The 20,492-nt window shown below is 44.2% G+C and overlaps 1 protein-coding gene across 14 annotated transcripts in view; it reads right to left on the bottom strand.

The window, feature by feature from the left end:
* Positions 1 to 20,492, bottom strand: part of Rapgef2 (Rap guanine nucleotide exchange factor 2) — a 216,976-nt gene that overhangs the window by 77,574 nt on the left and 118,910 nt on the right. The window contains exons 1-2 of one of the 14 annotated variants that reach the window (XM_004868570.4): positions 3,249 to 4,252; positions 2,517 to 2,631 (exon numbers count right to left, since the gene is read on the bottom strand). The exons of 11 other annotated variants lie outside the window; for them this stretch is intronic. In XM_004868570.4, coding sequence (XP_004868627.2) covers positions 2,517 to 2,576 — 60 coding nt within the window. In that variant the 5' untranslated portion in view covers positions 2,577 to 2,631; positions 3,249 to 4,252. Of the gene's footprint in view, positions 1 to 2,516; positions 3,214 to 3,248; positions 4,255 to 20,492 lie in introns of those variants that run through there. 2 more of the 14 variants (XM_021247466.2, XM_021247467.2) reach the window with 2 other exon arrangements.

Raw genomic sequence — 20,492 nt, 5'->3', positions numbered from 1 at the left:
TAAAGCTGGAGAACAAATTCTCAGTTTGATACCATCAAATTCACTTAAAGTGACCTGTTTTTAAAATTTACAAAGTTTCAAAGACATCCCAAATTGTAGAATTTTCAAAGCCATAGGAAGTGGGCAAAAAAGGGGAGGGGAAGGATCTCTGGTTAAAAAAAACAATGTTGATAAATGCAGTAAAGAGACTTTTAATGCTATCTCAACATTTTCCTCAACTTGGGAGGTTTATAAGACTTTAATATAACATCAGTTTACAGTTTGTACAACTAGTGCTCCACTGTAGTCTTCAAACATTCAGTTTTATAAATCATTTCTGAAATGTTAATAATCTGCTTTATTTCCAAATCTCACAAGATCTTTATATTTCCATACGTACAAAGTCGCAGGATCCCTCTGGTGCTAACTGAAAAGCACAGTACACCTGTAACAGCACAGCCGAGGGCTGGGTTCAGTTCTGGTGATTCCCATGACGGTGCTATGCGCTGACCACACTGAAAAAGGCAGGGTAGCGGACAAAGTACATACAGGCCGCCAGCTTCAAGGGTTTATGCTTGGGCCAAATGTGACTTCATTAATCCGAAATACGACTCAATGAGAAGGTCAACTGTGTTCACTGTATGCCTATTATGTGCCAGCAGCTGAGATACCACTGAGACAAAAAAGCCCTCGAGACCTGAACAATTCCAACAAAACATAGTGACTGAGTTTACTACATGTGCAAATGGCAGCAAAAAAAAGCCCTCAATTCAATACTTTTGTCTGTTCTGTACCGAAGAAAAGCCACTTTAAAAAAACCCACAAATATTTTGAAGAATCAAAAACAAAATTACTTGTGAATTTAGTAATTTGGCTCATTTGGAAATCCGCAGATTTTTCTCAGGAAGTGACATCCATTTCTGCTCAAGTGTGGCCCGAGCCAGCGATTACGTGGAGCCAGGCCATTTCCTCACTCAGCCTGTCCAGTAAGGAAGCTTGGGAGGTCAGTGGACAAGGCCTTGGCATCAGTGGCCGCCAGGTCCACAGCCAGATGCCCTGGGGACTCCTGGCTGCCATCTGTAACATGGCTCAGGAAAGGCCACTTGTGTTTTCTATGAACGGCCTGATCCCAAGCCACTTCACAGCCAATGTCCCCAGTCTTCTCGGAGCGCACCCTTCCACACCTGAGCCGCAGAGCGCTCCTCAGAAGATGGACATGTGTATGAAGCGTGAGCTCAGGCGCTCTGCGCGCCATGCAGGGACTTGGGTCCAGCTGTCCTGTCTTCCCCAGACTAGTAACACTGTTCCTCCCTCTGCCAGCAAAGTTTCAGTAACTGCCTCTGTTCATTAAACTTACATTATTGGTACTTTAAATATCCTCCTCCACCCACTTTGAGAAAAGATCTATGAAAACGGTAAGGGGCCTTCGGTTTAAACTGTTTCTAAGGTTCTTCGAGGATAGTTCCACTAACACTCTTGCTTTTACCTCGAAAACTCCTGCCCACAAAGTTTGATTTCAAAGGCCCAGCTAATAAAATCAAAGCACTCTGGAACTCCCTCAGCACTGCCTTTCCTCCTGGGGAATGGAGGAGAGAGCGGGTCCTGATGTGGAGCTGCCTGAGAAGGGTAATTGGCCAGAGGGCCAGGCCCAGGCACTACCCACAGCACACCAGGGCAGGGCTGCCTCAGGCCACATCACCACAGAAAGTCTCTGATGTCAAGTTAATATCATATCACTCTCAGGAACCAGTCCACATCGGAGGCCTACCACTGACAAGTTTCCAGAGCCTCAGCGACTCTTCCCCTTTCTCAAAATTTAACATCGCGACTTCGGAGAACAGAGACAAGCGCTGCCCGAAAGTCATCACCGACTCGGTGCTGGGTGGCTAGGTCGGCCCTTCGAAGGCCCAGACTGCAGTGCTAGGCGCCCAAGCTCTTAGACTGCGCTGCCCCTCAGGCTGCCCTGCCTGTGTCAGGGTCGCGAGTGCGTGTGATGGAGAAAACTCGCAGCACGGTGGGTTCCTGAGACAGGAGGCGGCGACCGGCTTCAACCCAGAAAAGCGCTTCTCCCGGCCGCTGCTCCGTGGGGTTTCAGCTCCACAGCTGCGCAGCTGCCCGGCGGGGTCAGGCATACGGAAGCGGGGATGTTTCGTGCCTGTGGCCTTAAGGAAGATGCTGTGCCTCTGTCGCCGACGAGCCCCTGAGGCCAGTCCGGGAGCCCCCTGCTCAGCAGCGGGCCTGTCCCCACCCACTGTCAATTCCTGCTCTCCCGGTTCCCACCCGAGTCCGCTCTAGAGACGCTGCACAAACTCCTTGGGCATCAAGCCGGGCTGCACCGCCAGGCTCTGGTTTCGAATCATGAACACCAGTAGCGCCGTTTCTCAGCGTCAGTCCTCCTGCGTGTAAGTGAGAGTGGTCTTGCTTAAAACCGCCAGCAGATCTGGAGAACCAGGCAGCCGTCTCCCCGCCTCCCTCTCTCCCTCCCTCCGGAGCCAGGCGCGACCGACCGGCGGCACCGCGCGGCCCGCGGTACTCACTGAGCATCTCTCCTGCTGGCCCAGGACTCCATGGCGAGCGGGGGCCGCCAGAGGTTTCATAATGAAGGAGCAGGTGCTGCGCCCAGGCTACACATGGTAGACGGCAAGGCCCAGTCTGCAGCAGTCAGTCAGCAGAGGAGGAAAGGAGACAAAAACGGGGAGGCGGAGGGAAGCCGAGCTGCAGAGGCGCCACCGCCGGGAGCTGGGAAGCGCCGCGCACCCAAGGAGCAGAAGCCGGGCGGAGCGGCAGTGCCGGCCTCCATGCTCCGCACCGGCGCCGCCCGCCCGGCTCCAGCTCCCGAGGACGCGCCCTTCGAGGCCGGAGAGGACGGCGGGGGCGAGCAGCTAAAATGGCTGACTGCACACGCTCCTCACGCGGGCTCGCGGCCGGCGGCCGGCGTGCAGGGCAGCACTGCTGTCTCCTGGCCTCGCGGCGCAGACCCCGACCGAGAGGAAGGAAAAACCGGGACAGCCTTGTGAAGGGACCCCCCTCCCTAGCTGCCGCTGCTCCGGGAGTCCTGGCCGCGAGCTCAGCCCCACGCCACTGACCAAGTTTGCACAATTAAGCTCGGCAGCGTGACACCTGCAGACACTGACTTCGATGCTGTCTGTCCCTCACACTCAGCACGAGCACGCCTGCTACAAGTCACTGACAGACACAGCACACGCACACCCATCTCCGCACGCGAGTCTGAATGCGACACACCCAGAGAATTACATTACTGTGCTTACTTTGGAGGACCATGGCTGCAGGCAGTTGGCATAGCAACGCACAAGGAAAGCCATTTCCTGGGGAGAGAGCTTCCTTTTCTAAACAAAAAAATTCCTCCTAGGAAGCAAACGGCATCGCTGCTTCTGCAGAAGCAAGACACTGTAGTGTGTCTCCTAACCTGCGCGGCTCGCTCACTCGCTGCAGTCCTAGTGATGTAAGTGGATCTCGCCCTCCCTCTCCCTCGTGCACCGAGACACTCAGCTCCACGGCACACACGTTCCTTCAGGCTCGCCCCTCTGCCTCACCGTGGCGCTTGTTAAGGGAGCGGCGGCAGCCAGAAAGTAACGCGCTCGTGCCTCGTGCCTCGTGCCTCGGCGGCTGCAGGTTAAGCAAGTCTCGGAGGGATGGAGTCCATTGACTGCTGACTCCGGATCATGCCACCCAGACAGTGGGAAACGGAGAAGGACTTTCCCGAACAGCTTGGCACTAAAACGTAATTCTTCACCAAGGTGAGGATTAAGGGATCCTTGTGACCTCCACCCTGCCCTCAGCATCGCCCCGCTGCAGTAAACAAGTACCTACCAAAAATGTATAAAATGCACACTTAGGAAGCCGCGTGTGAATGTAGAAGATGCGATTCTCACAAACACCCATACCCCCCCCCCACGGAGACGCGTACTGCCTGCCAATAAGATTAAATTAAGCCCACCCAAGTTTGTAGCTTTTGTCTTTCTTGAAGCAAACAAAACTTCTAGATGTAGATTTGAAATTAAATGAGAATACATTATTCTACCATAAACGCTTAATTTCTCCTAGGAATACAGATTTACGCGAAAGATGAGAAGGAATAAGGACAGTTACTCTGGGAAACACTGGTCAGTTTCTCACAGTCAGATCTGGCTACTGATGCTGTGCAGGGTAGAAAGACAAGGAAGATCTAGCACCTTCTGTACGGGACGCCGGCACTGTCAGGGCCTGCTACCCGCTTCTTCTCCATCTTAAGACCCACCCTCCTGGTCCTGTTCTCCCTTCCCTCCCCCTCCTATCTGAAGGCAGCCTTTCTGCCCAGTGCCGGTTTCAGCTCCTTCTCTCCTCCCAGCTGTGCCTCTTCCTCAGCCTTCTGTTCCCAGGACCCCAGCTCCCCACTACATTCAACCTCTCCTCAGCCCGAGGGCGGCGTTTATGTGCTCTGGTGTCTCCAGGCTCAAAGACAAAACAGACACCTTCCCTAGACCCTGTACTTCCCTGTAGCTATGGTCCCACCTCTGCCTTACACTCCACGAGAAAATCTCTCCAGAATCTCTGCTGCCTTCCGCATCCTGTGATCACTCAAAGAAGGACCATTGTGACCCTGTTACACAATTTACATACCCACGAGTTGTCCTTAGTATCTCTCCCCATGTTCCATCCATCATAACATCTGCTAATTCTCTCATTTTTCTCCATTCTAGATCTCTCTCTATCGGATGCGATCACCCAGTTCCAATCATTACTTTTTGTCCTGAGAATCACTGAAAAATCAACGATCCCGATTCCATTCCAACCCTATCCACCCAACCTGTTTACCATACCACCTCTAGGATCTTTGAAAACTAGTCTGATCACTTCCCCTTCCTCCATGGTGGCCCTTTTACAAGTTAAACCACTCCAATGGCTTCCCATGGTACCCAACATAAAGACCAAATCCCTGTTGCAGCTGCGGGAGGTGCAGCTTCCCAGGCTCACACCAGGCTCACACTCACACTCACGCGCGGTCTCTTGCACTCCAGGCTGCTCGGGCTGCTCCTGCTTCCTTGATGGGCAAAAGAACCTCTGCTCTACTCTTTCCTCTATGGAACCCCCCCCCCCCCGCCATCTGCCCTCCACCCCCAAAACATACTGGCGAAAGGCCCTGGGGCTCGCACAATCGTGTCTCTCTTCGGTGAAGAACTTGTTACCAAAGCTGTGATGTGTCACCTAATCATGGACTCATTTAACAGGGATTCCCTCCGCCTGGCCCTCTCTCTTCCATCCGTGTGGCTGGCACCACGCTGGCCTGCGTGTGTGACTGTGCTGCCAGCCCCTCCATGGTGCACACTTGCAGGCTCTTGCATTTTTGCTGAATGAATGAAATTTCCACTGATGTGAACGGACATTGGCAAAGCCATGCTTGATCTCTGAGACAGTTCCTGTCAAAATATCTAATATTTTTCTACAATAGACATAATAATCTAAAAGTACATGGCATCAAAATGTCGAAGCAACCTAAATACCATCAACAGATGAGTGTGTCCGTGAAAGGTGGGAGACGCATCTATAAGCATACACACAACACGTAATGCAGCCGTGAGGTTCTGGATAACTCTGAACACCTCAGGCTGAGGGACTAGGCCAGTATCACAAGAACAGCCACTGTGAGCAACTCTGATCCAGGACCCAGCACAGTCAAATGCTGAGAGACGGGAAGTAGAACGGTGGTTGCCAGGTGCGGGGCAGGGGAGGCTGGAGAGGTAGAACGTGGGGGCACGGAGTTTGAGGTGGAGGAGATGAGAAGGTTCTGGAGATGGGTGATGGCAATGACTGTGTAACAAGAGGAAGCAGTTAAGCGCCACTGAACTGTACACTTAAATGGTTAAACTGGAAAATTTTAATCCAGCATTTTATCACAATAAGAAAAGTAGATGGCAACTCAAGGACTGCACAATCAAGTTCCACATTTCCCACCCAGTCCAGGTCCCAACACACCCATGTCCCAAAAAGTCTTGTCCAAGCTAAAGCCAAAGTAAGTCCAGGCTGATGGCGTCCGAACTTGTATGTGACAGTTTCCCACTGCCTGTCTCTCTCTGGAAAAATGTGTCAAACTCTCAAGCAGGAAACTAACCTAATCAGGGGACCTGCGAGATGAAGAAAGAAACTCACCCATCTGCAGCCACTGTTGTCTTCCCGCTGGGCTCTGCGGCACCCCCACATCCAGACTCAGGACTGAGACACTGAAGGGTCAGTACCCACACTATCTGGTACACTGAGGTGCAATCTTACCTGGTATAATAAGCCAAACACTGCTCGAGAAATAAAACTAGACTCAAGACTTGGGAGAACCTCCTGCTGGAAATTTTATGTAAGAATAAATCACCTTAGCTGCAAGTAGCCCTAATTTGGTTATCCGTAACATGTGGATTTGGCGAACAGCATTAACAACATCCAGCTAAAACTATGTAACAACTTTATGCCCTGTGTCAATGTCCAGATTTTAAATCCTTAGTAACAATGCTCCAAAAGATGGAGATGACACAGCTCAGGATGCTATTTAATGTAAAGGCTTTCCATGCTAAGTTTAATACTGGTATTGAACTTATGGTATTCCTTCATACTTCATACTTATGATATTCCTTCATACTTTTTCCACCTATAATAGTCACTTTTTAATTACTGTGAAATTGAGAAAAATGGTCTGTTTCCTCCCAGTGATTATTAATCATATTTAGAACTTATATGGTGCCCATCCATAGATCTCAATGTGCTTTACAAACAATTAAAGTTTCATCAAAACCCCTAATGGGAACATGAAAATAACATGTTTATGTTTCAGTATAAAATCATATATAAGATTATAGAGTTAGGCTAGAAGAATACAAAATAGAACTGCAGTTTCTAACACGACTTTATTGCCCTTAATAATTACATATTGACTTCTTTCTTCTTCCCCCAACCCAGAAAAAAAATTATAGAATTTGAGGAAATCATGTAGGTGAGACAGGAAGAAATTATTCTGATATCTAGACACAAGAATTCTTACAAATCTGAACGCTGTTTTATTTTTCCCTAAAGAAATGGCATTTAAGTTGGGATGTTAGCACATGCCTGTAATACCAGCACCAAGGGAGGCTGAGACAGGAAAATCATAAATTGAGACCCTCAGGACAACGTAGCAAGATCCTGTCTCAAAAAAAAAAAACGTCATTTAAATGTCTTCATAAATACACTAAATCAAGCCAACGCAACATAAAGGATAGTCGGAGATTTTCCCCTCTTCCTAAACCAAACACCCCCTCCATGCTGGTACTGTCATGTCCTCACAAAGAAGTTGATTATCTGCTGAGCCCCACATATGCTATCGCAGCCCTGTGTGCAGCTCTCAGCCTCTCCAGACGCCACACCTGCAGCATCACAGAGGAGTGCCACACCACAGTGCTTCACGTGCACCTTGTCTCTGAGACAGGGTCTCACTGTGCCGCCCAGGCTGGTCTCAAACTCACAGTGATCCTCCTTTCTCAGCCTCCTGAGGGCTGGGATCACAGGCATGCACCACCACACCCGGCAAAGTTCACTACTGAGAAGAATTTAATATGAAATAGAGGATGAAGGAAACCAACACACTGCCTGACACACAGTAAATGCCGAATAAACACCTGAGTTTGACGTAATACGTGCAGGCTTTAGAAACACTGGGAGTCTGAGTCTGACTCAGGTACATGCTCAAGTGTTGGAAAAATCTAAAGCACAGTCCAACCAAAGGTTACCCAGACGCTGTCCAGAGACGCATTCTGAAGAAACCTTCAGGCTCTTTCCCTCTTTATTAAAAACTAAACCCTGATGCAGACTGTTTATGGAAAATCAGTGTAGCAACCCATCCATAGTAAATATATTCAATATTCCTAAGAAGTACTGAGAAAGATGGAAAGGTGATAGATACAATATGGAGACATGGGAAAAACAGGAAGCTGGAAGTCAGGGAAATCTCAACACTGGGCTTGTTTGAAAACTGAGCACACTTCAGTAGCAGGTTAAACAAAGTTTACTTCATTTCCTGGACCTAATTTAAGGAAAGGCCCAACCTCACCTGGCAGTGCCCGGGCTTAAGAGGTGGAGGCCTGGAAGCCGTTAGAAATCCCTTCAATACTTTCCTCAGGGCAAGGCCCCAAGAAACAGGGCTCCCCACTGCACCTCACCAAGGCTCCAGATGGGAAGAACTGCTACCTTTGTTACTGTTTATCAAGTATTTCCTGTGATAAATAAGGTGTCTGAGCACAGTGAACTGCTAACTATACCTCAGTTTGTTTAACAAAAGCAGAAAACACTGCATTAAGAACAAGAATACACTCCAAAAAAAGAACAAGAATACAAGTTAGCTAAGGTCGGGGACCATACAGCACTCATCAGATACTGTCAGTTATACTATGCTTTATCCCTATAACTTGACACACGGTAATTGTTCAAACAAAGAACAAACAACAGTGTAAGTCATTCCACTCAAACTTCAAGACCAACCTGTGAAACAGTACTAGTCCTTAACACAAGGAATAGTGGAATAACCACTAAGAAGAGTAGGGTAAAACTAGCAAATTGAACGTTAACAGGGGTAAGGACTTGGACCTACGTGGGTGTCCGAGACACGGAGTGGACAGGGAGGCAGCAAGGGTGATCTGTGAATCTGGAGATGGTGTCTTCCCTAACTGAAAACCTCGCTGTACGCTGTCACATTACTAGACCCATGGCATCTACAGCCAGGAGGCAGGACATCCTGGTGCAGTCTGCACTACAGGGATCTGAGCCCCTCAGGTCAAACTGCTGCAACCAGTTCTGGATGTCGTGACTCGGGACAGTAGGTGAGTGAATACTGCAGTCTACTCGCAGAAAACATGGACGATAAGGTATTTGGGAAAGCTGTAGGAAGCCGAGAATGTCTAAAGAGACCATAGGCCTCGAAGGGTAGGGTCTGCCAAAATACCTGAGTCATGGTATACTGACGTGGAATACAAATACTCATTTGCATGGCTTTTAAAAGAGACCTAGAACCATGAACTAAAACTGTAGAGGGGCAGACTACAGCTAAGCAGAAGGAAGAATTTCTTCTTTCTTTTATCGGAGATGAAGGTCTTGCTGATGCTGCCCAAGCTGGCCTCAGTCTCTGGGGTTTAACAGATTCTTCAGTGTCAGTCTCCCAAGCAGCTGGGACTGCAGGCATGTGCCACCACGCCTGGCTTGAGGAAGCTTTCTTGATACAAGTTTGACACACATCATGTAAAGGACTAGCTCTCAAATACCAGTGCTCACTGTAATTAAAAATCTTAAGGCGGGGGCAGAGTATCAGTGATTTTATAGAAAAATAAATAAACTGTATTAAGTGGTTCAACTAGAAGATTTTCAAAATCCTTTTCATGTTCTTAAGGTGGTCTGACCTCATGGCTGTGACCAGGTATCAGTTGCAGAAAAATGGAGATGGAAAGAGTCGTATGACGTAGAATGCTAGAAAAAGAGAGGTCACACAAACGGAAATGGACCTATCTTCACCTAGGACGTCCTGCTCAGCCATCTATTATTCTAGATTTCCGTCTATTTTGGCAGGGATTAGGGGAAATACTACAATACTTTACTGTTTTTTAAGATAATGATAAATAAGATCCTGATAGACAATAGTTTAGAAGTTTTCTTCTTAACATCTTTACTTTAAAAAGTCACCGAGGGAGCCGGGGATTTAGCTCAGTGGTGCCGCCGCCTGCCTTGCAAGCGCAAGGCCCTGAGTTCAATCCCCGGTACCACAAAAAAAAAAAAAGTCACTGAACTTAGAAAAAGGCAAAAGAAAGGCTATTTTCTTAATGTAAACAATAACAAATATTAAAAGCACATCTAACTTAGTTTTATAGTTTTTTGAAAATTACTTACTATATTTTTAATATTCTTAAATATTACCATGCTACTTCCAATATTTTCTTGTGCAGAAGCAAGCAATTTCATGAGAGGTGTTTTCTTCAGGCAACTGTAAGTTCCTTGGGATGGTCAAAAAGTCATACTGATAAAAGATCTGTTGGCAAGATCTTGGCTTTTTATTATGATATTTATGGGCCAAAATTTAAACACATTAATTTCACAATTACCCATTTTTTAGGAATGAAAACCCACTTCTATACTGAAATAAAACTAAAAATGTATGAGCAGGAGGCTGAGTTTACCAAGGGTGCTAAAGGGGAAGTGACTTACTTGAGCAAGAAGGACTGAGGAATCAACCCCTGCCTGTCAAGCTGCGCCTGCCACGTGCAACTGCGTCTGCACACCGGACATCGTGCCGAGCCTTCTTTAAAGGAGGCTTCCAACGCAGCCAAGCTGCCGGCATTTATCTCCCTCGGATCAAATTCCAATTCTAAACAGTGTAAGGAGCCACATACATTAGAGAATGGCATGGACTGGGAGAGGGAGGGCTCCCCCGATGTCTGCTCTCTGAGGTACCAGACACACTGAACACCTTACTTAACCTCTCTGGACTTGGCCTGCTTAGTGGTGACCAGGGGAGGCCCCACCCCAGTGTAACAGACAGAACTGCGAGAAAACATCTGCAGACCGGCACATCAATGTTACTCTTTCCAAATATTCTACAAAGTCTGATGCACTCAAGGTTTGGCCAACACATTCACAAATGGCGTGCAGATGCATGAGACTAACACTCTGTTCAGTGTCCTCCTCTAGGATTGTCAGTGCGGAAGGATCTGTCATACGGCTCATAAAAAATTAATCTAATATTTGGAAATAAGTATCAGAATGTGTAAGCTTTCAGAATGGTTTAACAGTCTACTCTGAAAGGCAAAGTGAATGCATTCTCCAGGGAACTTCGGAGCAGGACAGAATGCAGTGATCAAAGGCAACCAACCGGAAATGCCTCCAAAACAGAAGGCCACCTCTACATAGAAAATATTTTAAACACCACAGAAAAGTTGTAAATGTTTTGTTGAAAAATAATTTAGTCTACCAGCCACATGCTATATTCTGTCTTCCCTCACATGAATGAATGAATAAATGAATAGAGCAGAAACCACACCTATAATTTCTCCTTTTGTGTAAAGACTCTGAACAGGCAAACACAGCATTTTAACTATTCCTACTACTATAACTATTCATGTTACTATAACTACTTGTACATACTGACTTGTGCTTTAACACTATTAGCTACAACTATGCTGACATTTAAAAATCAAGGATAGTACTAGAATATTTAAGTGCATCTACAGACCCAATTGTTAGATTTGCTATCAACTGACCAGATGAATCACATTCCCAGGAAATCACCTCTCCTAGATGTGCCAATGAGCACAGAACCACAAACCAAGCTGGCACAGTGAAAAAAATAAGGCATTCATTTATCCCTCCTACAATTAAGCCCCGGGCTTAAAGGGGTAAGAAAACAAGCAAGAAGCATTTATTCACTCCACCACTGACCCTGAGCCTTCGGACAGTATCAAACAAGAAACCACAGGTCACAGATAGACTCAGAAATCACCCTGGTCAGTTCAGCACTGTGCCAGAAAAAGCAAAACCTGGTGGTCATCAGGTAGAACGCTTACTGAAAGGCTTCCCTAAGAAAAAACATTCAAGAAAACCTGCTTTCTTGATAGGTAGGTGTTCACTAGGAAATAAATGGGAGGTTTTTTTGCCTTAGGAATAAAGCAAAATAATCATCTGTTGGATTAAAACTTAATAATACATGCTACTCAATACAGTGGAGTTATAAAACTAAAAAAATCAAATACTAAGAAGATAAGAACACTAAACCCAGCCTCCTAGAAAACATGGGGTTTACAAAGAAAAGGTCTGGAGGTAGTGACGCATGCCTGTAATCCCAATACTGCCTGCAGAGGCTGAGGCAGAAGGATCAGCACAAGTTCAAGGCCAGCTTGGACTACATAATGAGACCCTGTCTAAAAGGAAGTGAGGTGGGAATTTTCAGGAGAAATTTCTCTAAATGAACAATGACATCCGAACAAGCGTGAGGGCGCAGAACAGAGAACAGCCTCGTGGGTACTGGGGCTTCGGAAGGAAGCTGCCACTGCCGGCGTGAGGCTGACAAGGCACGTGTCTCCCCCCAGGCAGCTCTGTCCCTCAGCTTTGGGCCCAGCACTGTCTCCACTTCAGCAGCTCGAGTACAGGGCAGGCAGAAGTGGGCAGTCACAAGTCATGACCACCAATGTCTCAGCACAGAGCGAGTGGACAGCAAACACTGAGGGCAGCATCCTTACTGGGCACCAACAAGGGGTTAAAATCAAAATGAGGTAAACAAACATAGCAAAGAATTCTAGAAATGTAGCAAGAAGATTTGGGAGAAGAAAGAAGCTTTAAATCCACTCCTGGGATGATTTATTTATTTTGATTGGTTTTTGTATTTTCTAATTAAAACAATCTGACAGATCAGACCACCCTGAACGTCCACTGTTAATGAATGTTATTAAGATGACTTACAGTAGTCATGGCGGTGCAGGGGGAGAAGGGGACTAAAATTAGCCTTACGACAAGGGCAGAAGACCAAAAAGAGTTTTTAAGATCACCCAATAGACACCCAGTGGTTATGATGATATACATACCCGAATGATTTCTGCATAAATATGGAATATTGTATAGGTTTGCATAAGAGCTCATAATTACCTAACAGGTGAAGACAGTCAAAGAACTTCTCAAGGGGAAAGTGGACTTCAAAACCAAAATTGCTAAAGAAGAAAACGCTCGAAATAAGAAATGCTAAATAAGTTCATTAGGAATAACTATCTAGTAACTCTGAGATGATTACTGGTGACTACTCAAAATAATTAATATATTGAGATATATTTATTTAATGTAAAGCTTTTTTTTTGGTACTGGGGATCGAACTTGGGACCTTGCGCTTGCGAGGCAGGTGGTGGTACCACTGAGCTAAATCCCCGGCCCATGACAATTAATATATTAAGATGCATTTATTTAATGTAAAGCATTGTAAATTCTAATCCCATTCAAATTTATCTTAGCATCTCATTTCCTCCAGGGAGCTGTAAGAGAAATAAACAGTCAGAAGGAAAAGGAAGTGAGGAAAACAACAATTTAGACACACACACAAGGTCAGGGCTGCATTCCCAGGCAGGCAACTGTGTCCCCGAATTCAGAGGGCCGCATCCTTGGCTCTGTGATCTGCTGACATCACCTTGAAGTCAATAATCATTTTTGAACAAGGGGCCTCATATTTTCTTTTTTACTGGGCTTGCAAATTATGGAGCCAGTTCTGCATAGGGTGATATAAAAAGATACACGGACAGAGATCGTTACACAGGCGTAGACACAGAGTGGCTGATACTTTAGAGGCATCTCTACTAGGTGCCGACTTTGGACTTGCCAGGCTCCGCAAAAACATGAACTCCCGTAAAACAATCCTCAATCGAAATCCCTCTCTCCTCCTCCCCTGCGCCTTTCTTCCCCATTACTCTCAAACACCCGCAGACACCATGCAGGTGCAATCTGAAGAACCAGCTGGGTTGGGCAACGCTCTAGGAGGGCACTTCTCAAAGTCTGCTCTGAGGACCCGAGAATCCCCACGACTCTTTCAGGGAGTGAACAAGGTCAGGTTGTTTCCTTCCTAATACTAAGATATGATTTGCCCTTTTCTCTATACTAACATTGTGCCAATGTGCAAAAGCAAACCTGGGTAACACGGATTGAATTCTTAGTATAACGAGACAGTTGTGTCCCCAGCAGTGTGCAACTACTGTACCTATATGATCCCTGCATTCACCAACACACATCTCAGGGAAAAATTAAGAAAAGCCAGGGTCACTTCAGAGTGTCCTCCACAAAGCAGTGACACTTATTAATTCTATCACTTCTCACCACTTGAGGATACGTCTTTCTACTAGTCTAGATGATAAAACAGGAGAAGCATGCACAAAAGTACAACAGTTATCTTAAAGGAATGATGTATACAATTATTTGAGTTTTAGGTAAAAACTAGCCCTTTTCCCCAGAACTCTATTTTTAGTTGAAAAAACAAATAATCAACTATGGTTCCGTTTTGGTGCTGGGGATTGAACTTTGTGCCCGTGAAGCACAAGCCTCACCACCGAGCTACATCTGGCCCTGGTTTTTCCTTGAAAAGGAACAAAACGAGTTTTATGCTTGAAGGGAAATGGCAGATTTCACTTTATTTGGTAATGATAAAATACAAGCTTGCAAGTAAATGCTTGAATTTTGGAAAACCTGTATCTAACACCAGAAAAACGACAACTTTCTGAGAATGGAGACCCTTTCTCAAGTAAAACCTGTGGTGATATAAACAGATGTGATTTTTATACTGGATAATGTACCAACATTCAGAAGCCTGCCTGACTCAGTGACCGAGCCACGTTATACAATCACACGTAAGTAGAGACACCACTCAACATGCAATTAAGACCAATGGGTTTTAATAAAAGAGAATAATTAAAATTCAGTAACATGCTCTTACATTTCTCATTGTAATTAATCTTTATGAAGCCACCGCTTGTCAAATTTTGGTGTCCTACACCAAAGAACACCCACAACTTTTTTAAAACATAAATCTTATCGTGTCCCATTCCCCCTTCAACCCCCTCACAACTTTGGTGGTTTTTTTGGTACCGAGGATGGAACTCGGGACCTTGCACTTGCGAGGCAGGTGGCGAAACCACTGAGCTAAATCCCCGGCCCTCACAACTTTGCTTTTAAACAACTGTTAAAACGCCCTTTCTTTTTGCAACTTCTCTGTGAGACTAGGTTTTCTTCATTTACTTCACACACTGCAACCACCAGAGCACAGCATCATAAACTGAACACAGAGATGAGTACTAGACTCCAGCTGCCTTTTCTTAGGCCAGGTATTAAACATACTGGCCAAAATATAAATCACTATCGCTCTTCTTTCAATTTTTTTGTTGTATAAAATAGCTATTTTCCCTTAAAAGAATTTTGATGATAATATGTAATGGGCTTATTGCTCTCTTTAAATTAATGAACACAATATTTTACACTTTATCAGTTTAAATTCTAACATGGTAAATAATGACACAGATAACTGAACATAAGCAAAAGCTCATGGAGCCCTCAAAAAGTTTTGCGGTGTAAAGGAGCCCCGAGATGAAAACCTTTGAGAACTGCTGCAGCTAGGAAACACCCAGCCTCTCACCTTCCTACAGCCCGGAGCGAATGACAACGTAGCCCACCTGCACAAAGGTCAGCTGTGCTCCCAGTCTAACCAAAGGTAGCATGAGCCTCACGAGAGGCAAAAGCTCACACCAAGGAGAAAAACAACCCCCCGAGTCAAGTGCTCATCAATAATGCCCACTGTCAAGGGCACCAACAGCACTAAGTGTACCAAGGGTGACAACTCTCTCTCCATCCCAGGTTGGTGGGAACATGCTTATTTCCTAAGTTGACACCTGGCAAAATATCCCTTTTCTAAACACCTTCCTCAGATTCAAAATTCTCATGATTCACACAGCTTCTTTAGGTTCACTTTAAAATTTTTTACACACAAAAAAAAAAACGGATAAAAAGTAAAAGTGATTGATGATTAGTGACAAGGAAATGCTACCTTTTGAGATTTTAATTGTATTTTCTTACACTCCCAAATGCATTCTGGGTTACACCAAACCTACGGGTTACTGGTGATCACTGCTATCCTCACAGACATGAGTAAACAGCAAGACAACCTGAGTGTTTCTCTTTCCTTCTCAAGTCTTTCCCACTGAATTACTCCACCAGTCACCCAGTCAGCAATTCGGATTACAGTGGGTCCGGTCTGATGCCTCATCGTCTCTCCCCTAAGCAGCCATTCCCAGTTCAGTAGCACACCCTCCTAACCCTGTCTCCATCTGACAGAAGGGGGCAAGATTTAAGGGAGGGAAAAGGCCATCCGAGCCCACACCGAGTCCATAAGAAACTGGTCCAATATAAACAATTATTCATTTAAGGCTTTTCTCTCCTAACCTACTCAAAATTATTTCTTCCAAAATATCTCTAAAGTTATGTTTGAGCCTATGTGCCATTTTAATGACTACACGGGCTGCTAGGTACCCCTGTGAAATAGGTATGCTCAGGTCAGTCCAAAGGTTACTACTGATGCATCCAACACTACCAAACCACACACCTAAACATGCTTAAGATGTAAGCTTAATGATATGTGGGAATTTATCTTTAACCAAGAAAAGAAAAACCACTGAATCATACACTCAAAAAGGTGATCTATATGGTATGCAAATTATATCTTAACAAAGCTGTTAAAAAATAAAGTTTGCTTCTGAGATATAATAATGACTAAGCTTTTAAGAGAATAAGGAGGGACATTTACACATTTACATATGCAGAACATTTAATAGGTATTTTAAATTATGTTAATATAAATTATTAAGATATTCTTTTTACAAAGGATTTCAAATCTAACTTCAATTGATTCCATAAATGCCAGAATTTCACCCAGGTAGAAAATACTTTCCAGCTATCACTAATGTTTTAACACTGGATCCAAAACCAAGAGAACATTTCTAATCACTCGATATTTCAACAGGAAAAACAGACAATTTCAATTGATATTAATGAAAAGAGATCAACTCAGTACAGGTAGGAAATAGATTTGCACATCAAAGTCGATTTTTCCAAAGAAGGGAGGCATTTTTCAAATCAGCATGTAGCTCTGGAATGTCTCATGATGGAAAAAAGGAAGTCACAGGATGAGAAATGAAATAGTTGAAGATGAAAAGGATCTTTGCTGTTGCAACCAGAAGCTAAATTTTAGCCACGTATATTTAAAACATGTACAGTCACAGAGAGCTACCCTGTTCACAGAAAGAGGCAGGACAAAGTGACACTAATCTTTCTGACAAACAAATTGCTTGAAATATTGCATGACCTGCTATACACCATCCTTGTTACTTTCCATTTCCAAGAGCAACTAAAGGACAGGGCCAAGGATGACATCAATGCAAGCTTTCTTTCAAAACGGAATGAAAGAACAGTAAATCCCAGGGGACACCAGAGTTGTATAGCAGAGATGATGTGCAATATAAAAATAGACATCCTCCAACAGAAGCTGAAACTTGGGCAAACAATACACTGCATACTATTCTCAACTGCCTTGCATGAATTTGCAATGCATGCTGTTAAGTGTCAGAGAAATCATTTTATGTTTTAACTTATTTCCTGATCTACATTTCAATATCTATCCATGCTCTACAATGTAATTTCTTCATCCATATCAATTAAATCAATATAAGTATGTTTATAACAGCAAGAAAGAGAAATAGTCCCCCAAAGCAAGGAGGCAGAGACCACTACAGCAGCTGCAGCCTTCTGCCTTTTGCTAGAAACAGCAGCAGAGTGGCAGGGGCGGTCAGGTCCACCTACTGTTCAGAGGCCTTCCCGCAGGGAGCTGCCCGCAGGGTCTAAAGCACAGCAAGACCTAGGTGAGGAGGAGCTGGGGCATCTGCTGCAGGAGCGTGGAGAGCCAGGGTGCTCCTGATAGCTCCCCCGAAACCCTCTCCTGCAGATTTAAAGCATGAGGTGCTGCAACACAAGCAGCTAGCAAAATTTGTGGGGTTTTTTTCAAAGTATCAATCGTTTGTAACATTCTTTCCACAGTCCTTTTTTCCATTTTTTGTGCCTAATTCAGTTTTTACTTTTTTTTTTTTTTTTTTTTTTTTTGGTACCAGTGGTTGTACTCAGGTCCTTGCGCTTTCGAGGCAGGCCGCATAACCACTAAGCTAAATCCCCAGCCCCCGAGTTTTTACATTTCAATGTAGCTTTCCTGGTTTAAAGAATATTCTGTTTCACACCAATATACCACAAACTACCACTCAAGCACTGATATGCATATATAGTAAGTCATCATCTGAAATTAAAGAGTCAGGGCTGTTTAACAGGGCTGTTTTGTCTTTGAAACGTAACTGTTTCTATCCCCCCCCCACCCGTAATTGTTATTCTGACTGTGGATTTCCATTCTCTACCATTTCCCAGAAGCAGCTGTCAGTCCACGGCCACTACCACACTGCCCTTAGGGTCCAGTGCATCCAGAGAGGGTCATCAGATGTGATGTAGCACGTCACACCTCTGCTTGTCTCTCAGGGTTCCCCACGGTCCTCATGAAAACGCCAGCTCTGAACAGAGCTTCCACCCTGTGTCTGCAAACAAACACGATCTTGCTGTGCCAAATGTTTTTCACCAGCTGAGACCCTGAGGCCTCTCAGAAGGCTGGGCCTGGTCCCTCAAGGTCTCTGGGCACGCCACCCTCCGTGGGACTTGGACCCGCTATGACTCAACTGCACCTCCTCCCTGTATTTGTAGTTATTTTACTTCCTGGGAGACTACAAGGTCAATGAGGGCAAGATTCTGTCATTAGGATCTGAAACAGACCTGAAAAATGATGAGCATCTACTAAGTATTTGTTAACTCAGTAAAAATACATAATTAATACTGAGCTTTTCCTGCATGATACAAGAAAAAGGACACATCAATTTCCTAAAATTCTATCCTACTGTAATTCACAGAGACACTAACTGATGACACTATGGAAGACAAATGTTTTAGGTTCATTTAAACAATCAAATGCTTGATTAATTTTTATTTTATTTTATTTATTTATTTATGTTTTGGTACTGGGGATCGAACTCGGGCCCTTGCACTTGCGCAGCAGGCGGTGAAACCACTGAAGTAAATCCCCGGCCCTTAATTTTTATTTTAAAAGGGTGGAAATATTAAAATAACTAAGGTATTTCCCCTATGTATGAATAATTTCTTATATGCATGAAAGCAGATTTTAAAATATCATATGAATAAATTATAGTCAGGTGAGATACAAACTGAAGACAAAATCTGAGGTCCTCAATATTCCAAGATATTACATATATAAAGAGACTACAAATCATTAATATATTACTCAAAACACATCAGTAGCAAATACTGAATTAAAGAGACTTCAAAACCATTAAATAGTAAGTCAGAAAGCAAAGCTAAATACTAATTTAGTGTTATATTGTCAAAAAAATTTAATGCCAAATAAAGGTGCATAATCACAGAAATGAAATGTCATAATTTTTCATTTATTTCAATAACTGAACAGTTTTCGAAACTAACCAAAACCTACTAAGAAATCCTTAATTACAGAAAATAACAAATCTCAAAAAATAAATGTTTTAGGGAAACAGATGTTTACCCTGATTTCATCATTACACAATACACACACATAAGAAACCACAGAAATATTTATAAAATTTATATATCAGTTAAAAATAAAGTTTAAATTTTAAAATATGAGAAAGCTTAAAAACTCCACTTTAGAGTTATATATTTCCTAGGAATGGTTATATCTATATAGCCTTTATAAGAAAAAGGATTTGTCTTATATTATCATAAATATCCTTATTAAAAAAGGGATTGATTTTCAAAAGCCCCATACATGAATCATTCTTATACTGGTATCACATTGTATACAGTATGTTGCATCCACTCTATTTAATTTACATTACATTAATTTTATGTAATATTTTCTATTACCTTTGTATACCTGCAACCAAGAACTTTAAACCTACTGAAAATTTCAATACCTATTTATTAAACAGTGCTCTGAAGTATATATTCCCATTGTAGAAAAGGACAATTAATAAAATATTGGGTAGGTATCTTTTTACACAACTGATGGGTTTTCATTATTTCAAAAAGACAACATTGATTGAGATCTTGAATATGTTTTATGTTATTCTGTATTCAAATCCTAGTTCAAATTTGTTTAAAGGGGGCCTATTCGGGGGAGGCAGGTAAGAAGGGGTAAAGAGTCGATCGGACTTTACAGCGGGAGAACATTTTAATGTTCCAACGAGCTCAGGAAGACTAGAAATACTTGGCGGAACACGTAACCTCCACAGTTTGAACAGCACAGGTTTTCTTCCATTTTCAGCATAGTGACTCGGCACAGTGGCTGCTCTTTCCAACCAGGGCAAGAAAAGCGCTGTTTCGCGTTCAAGTGCAGGAAGAGCGGAAGAGGACAGAGAGGCTTAGGGCTTCCCGCAGACTCCACCCAGGGCCCTTCCGTGGCCCGCCCCCCTCCTGGCAGCTCCACCTCTCTCCTGGGTTTCATTGCAGAGTGCTGATTTCAAGAGAAACGAAAGGGAAACAAAGCTCCTCGTCCTACCCCACTGCAAATGGGGAGATGGGTAATCTCCTGCTGGTCTGAGGCTCCAGTCCCTCTCCTTAGTTCTGAGCCCTGACTGCCCAACCTGGTCTGCTTCCTGTCTCTCTGATCCCCTCACCTGAAGACTGAACATTCACACCACATTCTGGTTTGGGGGCCTTCTGCAGTACATGTGCAACCTCCACTCATCAAAATGTAAGAAAATGCTAATGAAGGCCATCTCCAGTCTTCCTTTCTCACTGCATGTTAAACGCTTATTCTCCGTGCAAACCTCCCGTACTTGACAAAAGTCCTGAAAAGCTGTACGTGGACTATATGCGTGTTCACCCTTCTGAGGAACAGTATCATCAGTTTTAAAATACTG

This window comes from Heterocephalus glaber, unplaced genomic scaffold (genome assembly GCF_053883595.1).
Source record: "Heterocephalus glaber isolate CG9 unplaced genomic scaffold, H.glaber_assembly_v1.0 deba00001737, whole genome shotgun sequence".
Lineage (NCBI taxonomy): Eukaryota > Metazoa > Chordata > Mammalia > Rodentia > Bathyergidae > Heterocephalus > Heterocephalus glaber.
The sequence above is the reverse complement of the archived record's forward strand: the minus strand, read 5'-3'. Positions and strand labels throughout refer to the sequence as shown.